The following is a 9,026-nucleotide window of genomic DNA, read 5'->3' on the forward strand; positions in this document are numbered from 1 at the left end:
TTTTGTTTGGTTTATCAGTTTGATGTTTAAGCATCTAATGACTTAAAATTTTGTTGTTTGAATTGACTATTTTGGGTTTAACAGAGCCATTTTTCTCTGGGAAGGGAAAGCTTTTTGATTTCTTGGCTCATTTTTAATGCTATATTCACAGTCCAGCTCTTTATGTAGTTTGCTTTTGATGTTAGTGTCCTCCCCATTCCCGCAGAAGAATATTATATAAATGTTGACAGGAGGTCATTTGCTGGATTTTTCAGATTTCTTGAGACAATCTTAGAGTATTATTTTCTGGACCATTTGAACCATCGAAATTTACTAACAAGTTACAAAGTAGTACTGGTAAATTTGCACACGTCCTAGCAAATATTTTTGATTACTCTACCTCCAATAATCACATAAAGGCTTCCAACAAAATCTTGCGAGACAGCTCAGAATTTCCTTACTTCCTTCTTCACCTACTTTTCTAATAAATCTCGAGTCTTTTCTTGTGTTGAAACAGAGAACAAAGAAAACTGAAAAGGGTCTTCATAGATCTATGGCAGAAGAAACCAGGAAGTACATTACAGCTGATGAGCTCAAGAACCACAGCAAACTAGGAGATTTGTAGATATCCATTCAGGGTAAAGTGTATGATGTATCAAATTGGGTTAAAAAACATCCTGGTGGTGAATTCCCCTGATGCTTTTGTAGCATACCATCCAGCTACTGCTTGGCACTATCTTAATAATGGATATTACAATGATTACTCTGTTTCTGAGGCGTCCAAAGATTATCCAAAGTTTGTGTCGGAGTTCTCCAAGTTGGGTTTGTTTGAAAAGAAAGGCCATGGTGTTTTATTCTCCATGGGTCTGTTTATGGCAATGTTGTTTGCACCATGATTCATATTGTTGTTGTCCAAGTCCAAGTAAAACGTGCCTAATCGAATTCAGGAGCTTCTCGGGCTGCTTGTTTTTCGGATTTGGTATCCATTGCTTGTTTATTTGTTTGCCTAGTTGGGGTGAAAGAATCATGTTTGTTGTTGCTAGTTTCACTATGACAGGAATTGAGCATGTTCAATTCTGTTTGAACCATTTTTCATCCGAGATTTATGTTGGACCACCAAAAGGAAATTATTGGTTTGAGAAGCAAACTAGTGGCACTCTTGATATAGCATGTCCAAGTTGGATGTATTGGTTTCAAGTTAACCATTATATGTTTCTAAGATTACCAAGTTGCCAACTTAGGAAAATTTCTCCCTTTGTGAAGACGACAACAACAACTTAGTATAATCTCACTAGTGGAGTCTGGCGAGGGTAGTGTGTACGCAGACCTTACCCCTATCCTAGGGTAGAGAGGCTGTTTCCGATAGACCCTCGGCATCCCTCTCTCCAAGAACTCCCCACCTTGCTCTGGGGTGACTCAAACTCACAACCTCTTGGTTGAAAATAGAGGGTGCTTACCACTAGAGCAGAAAAAATAAAGGTTAACTTATACTTATGCACTAATAGGCTTTCAGAAGCTTTTCCACAAAAAGAGGGGAGGAAATGCTTGCTGTCAACTTGCCAGACGAGCGGACATCTGAGCTCATATCGCATTTACTATTTGGAGATGGATGGTGCCAGGCAGGATAACAAGAAGGATTTTTTCCCAAAGGACTAGGAGATGAGGATCTTCATCCTTAATCTTCCAAGATGTGTGGACCATCAAACCAAGATTCAGTAGAGGATGAACTGATTGCTGAGCATACCAGGCGAGATACTCTAACCGGGGCACTATTCTTGAAGGCTAATGCATTGACATTCAAGACACTTAACACTGCAGCTTTGCAAGTGCGGGATTTAACGAAGCCTATTCTGAAAAATCGAGTATGGGAAGCTGTTAATACTCATGGTTGACTGTTGAGATATTCCTGATCTGTTCTAAGCAATGATTAGTTTGATCTTGGTTTTGCTGGGGATGCATTGTTATGTCAAGAAAAGAAAATTTGTATTTATGTCCTTTTTTAAGGCTTCATTACGTGTATGTGATCCAGATGCTGGTGAGAACAAGTCATTTAGTTGCTTGGTTTCAAGTAAATATATTATCTCTATATTAGCCCTACAGATTGCAGATTCTTTCGTTGTTTTCTGCTCTAGCTGCATGTTAAACTGTTGATGCATCGTTTTTGCACTTGTCTCTTTTGTTCTGGTTAGGGGGATGCATTTTTGCCTAGGCATTGAAAAAAAGGGCAGCCTGGTGCACTAAGCCCCGGCTATGCGCGAGGTCCAGGGAAGAGCCGGATCACAAGGATCTATTGTACAATATTTTTTTTTTAATTTATAAATAATCGAGAAATCTCGAGAGCTAGATGGCGTATGGTTCACAATTCAAAGGATAACAGGCCCTTCTAACATTCCCCGGGTTCAAACATGCGGCATACGCCTAATGCACACATCATGTGTTGTGCTATCTCTAGATCGAAGCCAAGGGAAATTAATGTGTTTGATATACTGGCAATATGTGAAATGCTTAAAATTTTCATAAATAAAAGTGGTACGGACAACACTATCTTGCACGGCACGCGATAGCAAAGTACTCTCCTTACATTCAAGACTTGTCGAGGAAAAAAAAGTAATGGGCAGGAAAACCTTAGAGATGCCATAGAACAACACTTTCCCGAACAACGCGTGAATAGCACAGCAGAGTGCTGTCTAACTGCAAGAAAGCCTTGGTGATGCGGTATTATTAGCATTTTTTCACGAATTTAAGTTATACGACAACGTTAAGATAACATATTGCTTTATCAGTTTACTTATTAATGTTTGTCAAGAAATTCCCTTTTAATTACTCATTCCTTTTGTCCTAACTTACATGATACTTTTCGCTTTTTAAGATTCAAATTTTAATTTTGATCGTGTATTTGTATATAAATTTTTTAAGTTTTTCAAAATATATATATATAGAAGCTACAGAAAAGGTACTATAAATAACAAATATTAATAGTTCATACTATATAAAAGGCATGTGAACAAATTGCGGTAAAAGAATAAGCCATTTGACTTTTAAAATTCAAAACTTTCACATAAATTAAGATGGAAAGAGTAACTAATAAGTAACCTCATTGTATAAATGTTTTTAATCCAGTTATTACATAGAACTTACACACCTTATCGCAGCAAGGGAAACCATTATCAGTGACTCCTCAAAAACTTCAAGTTACTCCAAAAGGGGAGAGGTTAAAAATGATAGATCTACCAATATAGTATTATGTTGGCATTAGATTTATATGATTACCTGTCATATCTCTCATTGCGGTCATCTGATTATCTGATTGTTATTTGAGCTACTTTTACATGGCTTTTTACCGTTGCGCTTTTTGTTTTTTTCCTTTAATGTAGTGCTTATGTTTCTATGAGCCAAAGGTCTATTAGAAAAAACCTCTATATCTCTATAAGGTAAAGGTAAGGCTGTATACACACTACCCTCCCAGATCCCATTATGTGGGATTAGGGGTGTTCATAAAAATCCGAAAATTCGAACCAAACCGAAAACCAAACCAAACCGACCAAAAAAACCGATACTTTTTGGTTTGGTTTGGTTTTGATTTTAATATTTAAAAACCGATCAAATTTGGTTTGGTATTGGTTTTAATTAAAAAAAACCGAACCAAACCGAATATAGGAGTATCTATTTTAAATTTATTATTACACATATATATATGTATACTTTTATACAAAGTTTTAAATTTTTTATAGTAAATATTAATCGTTTGCACTTTTAGTACAGTTCTTTACCTTTACATTCTAGTTTAATTGATAGTTTTCTTTTGTTAAGTGCAAGAATCTATTTCATGTTAAAAATAATATATTTTTAATCGAGTCCTTAAATTATTCATCACTATTTGATTCAATTATCATCAATATATCTTGGTAAATAATAGATTTCTCAAAGAGCAATTGATTTGATAATGTTACGTTGAAAATATGGTCGCCGAAATGTGTGTTTGGTAGTGTATGTCTTATATCTAAGAAAAAACTAATAAATAACCGAAAAAATCGAAAAACCGACATAAACCGAATCGAGAAAAAACCGACTTAATTGATTTGGTTTGGTTCTAATATTTGAAAAACCGACTTACTTGATTTGGTTTCTTTTTAGGAAAAAACCGATCCAATCGAACCATGAACGCGTAGAGCGAACCAGCTAGCAAAACTAAAAAAGGAGATAGAACTGAAACACTTGCATCTTAAGTCCATTTTCCAAGGCTCATTTCTGGTATTTATCCAACTTTTCTTCAATGTAATTTATTTGAATCGCAACGGAAAAAGCAGTATTTTTAAAGGCGAGGGCGTGAGGTGGGGCGTTTTACTTAATACGGGGTGAGGCGAAAGCTTCGAGACATAAGGCGTGAGCCCACGGATCTTTAATTTTTTAAATTTATGAATAAATAATATAGCATTATAACACAATAAAATATAAAGAGATGCATTAAAAGTTCAAGAAAACTAAAAAGAATTAAAGAAACTCATATAAAATAAAATATTTAGCATGTTTTACTACTATAAAATATAAATTAACTCCAACATCTTAACTTTCAAACAATTAAAAATTATAATTTCTTAAAAAATATTATCAAACGGTATATTTTACCTCTTTAAAAGTAAATACACAATAAATTTTTCAAAAACTATAATTTAAAATATTACTCCTTCATGAGTAAATATAAAATTATTTTTAAATACTAAAATAAAAAATTAGAATAATTTTGAAAGACATAGAACTAAGACATGAAGATCAATATAAATTTTGGTTATCTATTTTTAGAAGAAATATTCAAATGATAATTCACCCTCAGTTCTCAATTAGTACGCATGCAATAATGTATTTCGTTATTTGAATTATTCACAATTTTTGTATTTGTATAGATAAAAAGGCATACTTAAATTTCAGCTGATTTGAGGAGCAAAAGAAAACCAAAACTTGCAAAATATCAAACTCCCTGCTTCTTCATAATTATAAAATAAATAATATTCCCCATCCAAATTTTCCCTCTTTAATATACAAAATGTAATATCCAGAAAAAAAATGAAGTAGATTGTCCAAAACAAAATGCGAAGAAATCAAAAGTACCATTTGAAGATCTTCATTCTCAGATCAGCTTTACATTTAGCATTCGTAATTGAAGCCACCGTCGGAGCTTTTCCCTTTGGAATTACTCCATGAATGCCTTCACAAGTAACTCTGATCCCAACTCTTTTACTTTTCAACTTATCCATTTTCGCTACCACAGTTGTATCCAAAAATATCTTCAACGGTAATCCATGTTTTCTCTTCAGATCTGATTTTAAAGACGTAACAGAATCCGCATCGAGGACTTCAGATGCCATTGACAAAGTCGAGTGAATAATAGTAACATTATTCGGACCATTACTAAATCCGTGGAATGATCCGTTCGCAAGTACGACGTTATTTGAATGTAGAGTCATGGAAATATCGTCGTAGTTGTAAATGAGCTTCTTATTAGGGTTTTTCGCGGAGAGCGTGAGGTTGAGTTTTGTACTGAGGCGCGTGGCGTCGTCGGAGCTGGTTATGAGTTTGAATTGCGTGATTTTGAGGGAGGAGACGGAGAACGTTGGAGGTTTAGGGCGGAAGAGGAAGTAGAAGGAGGCGCCGGCGATGGCAGCGAGGAGGAGGAGGGTGCAGATGATGAGGAGTGACCAGAAGCAACTAAGGCAGAAGCAGCGGCGGCAGCTGCAGCGGCGACGGTTGTGTCGGTGGTAGGCGGTTGGAGTAGGTCTGTAAGGAATGCGATTTGGGTTGTACATTTGGTTTTTGACCGGACGGAATTGAGGTGGTTTTGCTATAGTAGCAGTGGGATTGGTGGCAGTGGTAGTACCATTGGATTTGGCTGAAGGATGAACTCTGTCAGTCATTTTAGAGAGTGGAATGAGCTTAGATTTAGCAGAAGAAAAACAGAATATATACTGCTCTTAGCTTTCATTTTTATAATAAGGAACGAAAATTTAGCCGTTAAAGTAATTCGCAGTACAGAACTATGAATTATTAAATTTATTTTTTACCTAATTCGCAATACAATACTGCGAATTACTATTTTTTTTTTTTACCTAAATGGCACAATCTTCCACCTCTTTATTGGGAACGTATTCATTATTGGGAACTGTTCCCAATATTGTATAGTTAGTACATTATACAATTGACTGTTCCGTTAAAAATATTTATATTTGATAGTTAGTATATAATATATATATATATATATATATATATATATATATATATATATATATATATATATATATTATTAATTTGTCGGCTATTTTTTCTTGGTAGGTAGCTATACAGTAAATAAAATCCCAAAAATGGGGGGGGGGTCACCCTTTCACCATGTTTTATGAAAATAAAAAAGGAAACAATCAAAGTCTAGATTTTGACTAGAAAAATAAAAATAGATGTTCTCCAAATCTCATTAGAAATTTTCTCACAAATTATTTTTCCTACTTTCCTCAAACCAAATCTATTTCAAATTCTATCCCATTAACATGAGCATTACTGTGAAAGGATAATACCTTTTAAACTCATATTATAATCTTCCCTCTAAGTCATATATAATAATGGGAAAGATCCTTTTTTTCCTTTTCAAATCTTAAGCTTTCAGGTTTGCTACTCTATCATTTCTTCCTTTTAAGGAATTCGCAATACAGAAATGATGGGGCCAAATTAATAAAGAAATCGCAGTACAGTACTGCGATTAAGTTAGGTAATTTTTTTTTTTTTTTTAGTAATTCGCAATATTGTACTGCGAATTAGGTAATTTTTTTTTAAAAATAATTTGCAGTACTGTACTGCGAATTACCTAGTTATGTAACTTTTTTTTTAGCATTAAAAATGTATTTTTTGTCCAAAAAAAGCATAAAAAAGGTTTCGAATTCTCACCATTGAGGGATGCGTGCAATAGATAGGTAGGATCTATATTCATTTTAATTTTTTAGTCTCTCCGAGGAGAAAAACAAAAATTTTAATAGAGAGTTTTTTCGCCAAAATGAGTCTTAGCATCACACAAATCTGAATTAGTTCGGTATGTATATAAAGGTTGCACAATAAAAATATTATTAAATTAGTTAGGTAGGAAATTAATGAAAGAATTGTTTTTTTTTTAAACTCTTGCTCTTAAATATATTATGATATTTTTATAGCTATTAAATTATTATATATTTAAAGGTAAAATATAAAGTTTAAAGTTAAATATTTACATATAAAAATATGTTATCTTTATAATAGATTAAAAAGGAAAAAAAGTCACATAAAATAAAAATAAAACTAATTGAATAGGAACTTGGTTGATACAAAAGGAGGATGTAATGTAGAAAGGGGTTTTAGAAGCTTAGGTTGTTGGGGGAGGGAATGAAAATTGTGAATTAAAGGCAAAGCAAAGCGTCAACGTCTATTTTCTTAGGTTTTCCTTGAATTGGTTCGAAACCAATGAGAGCGAGGGGCTAGTGAAAGAATAGTCAAAGAGAACTTATCATGATTAAGTAATAAATTAAGATAAAATATATAATAGTAATTGTTATTTAATAATTACCATATATATATATATATATATATATATATATATATATATATATCTCATATATTTATTAATTTGGTATAAACAATTAACATCAATAGGTTTTTGGCATAAGAGGATGGTGAAAGAGCTATATATGTAATCACAAAGGAAATGGATACTTACACCTTCACAAGTTGCTAAGAAGTTGGGAATCTCTTTAGCTAACTTGGCTTCGGTTGCTTTGCCTTATTCTTTCTCTTTTCAGTTCTTTTCCTTCGCGTTCATCCTTTTTTCTCTCTGCTTCCCCCTTTTGGTTTTATCAAAGTTAATTTATTTGAAGAACTTTTAAAGCGAATCATACACTTTGAGCGGTGTGAAATACACGTGTTGTATGAAGTTTAGACTGATATAATTGAACTGAGTGATTCAAAACTAATACAATAGTATCGTTTAATATGTAACAGGGTGAGTATTACTTTTGTCATGTATGGACGCTTTGGGATCAGGGTCGGAAGTAGCCTTCGTGATATCGATTCGACAGAACATAATAACTTCGGCTTAATATACATATATATATATATATATATATATATTTTAACAAGTTTTTAATTATATATAAAAATTAAAGTTAAAACTCAATCACCAACTTTTAGGATTGCCGCTTAAAGTCTAATAACCCTTAAAATTTAAATTCTAGAACCCCTGTAAAATGTGAACGTGATGCATGTTGATTGTGATGAGATGCAGCACTGGCACAACTTTCATGGAATCTAACCCATGGGAATAGTGTAACACAAGAAAGATGTGATCGATCTTCTTCGGCGTTAAGCCCCTGATAATAAGATAAACTTGCGCATTAAGGACCCAGACTCTTAGTATTAAGTATATATGGATTGATGCTCGGGGCCGAGCTACAATAGGGTGTGCAGGTTCGGACAAATTCAGTGACTTTTTCCTGGACCTTATATTTGTGTTGAAAAAATTCGTTTATGTATATTCATAAAGCACGCCGAACCCAGTAACCAAAGGGGTTTGGGCATGGGCGAAGCTACATGTTATAAAGGGTGGTCAGTTGACCACCCTTCTTCGGAAAATTACACTGTGTATATAGGTAAAATATTAGATTTTAAAAGTATATGACATATATTGAACACTCTTTCTCGGATAATATTTTTCATTTCTTTCAAGCTTGAACAACCTTGAGTAAATTCCTCTCAGCGGCAAAGGTTTTGGTTCCAGCGAAAATGCTTGGGTTCGTCCCTTTGAAAGCACCGCATCTTTCTACTACTTTTTCTTTTAAAAGAAAAAACCTAACTAACTAAGAAATAAAACAAACGTTTTTCTGTTACTTTTTCTTTATAAAAAACCTAACTAACTTAAAAATAAAGCAAACGAAGTTCCAAAAGTAAAAAAGAAACACATTGAAGTTCCAAACTTACGTTTTTTCTGCTAAAAAAAAAATTTAACTAACTAAGTTTTATTATAAATTGTATTCAAAAAAATT

General features: G+C 33.3%; 1 protein-coding gene across 1 annotated transcript; it reads right to left on the reverse strand.

Moving 5' to 3' along the window:
- Positions 1 to 5,075: 5,075 nt before the first annotated feature.
- LOC104239034 (NDR1/HIN1-like protein 6) lies at positions 5,076 to 5,888 on the reverse strand. The gene has a single exon (XM_009793570.2). The coding sequence runs from the start codon at positions 5,886 to 5,888 to the stop codon at positions 5,076 to 5,078; it is 813 nt and encodes a 270-aa protein (XP_009791872.1).
- Between the last annotated feature and the right edge of the window lie 3,138 nt (positions 5,889 to 9,026).

This window comes from Nicotiana sylvestris, chromosome 10, assembly GCF_000393655.2.
Source record: "Nicotiana sylvestris chromosome 10, ASM39365v2, whole genome shotgun sequence".
Taxonomy (NCBI): Eukaryota; Viridiplantae; Streptophyta; class Magnoliopsida; order Solanales; family Solanaceae; genus Nicotiana; species Nicotiana sylvestris.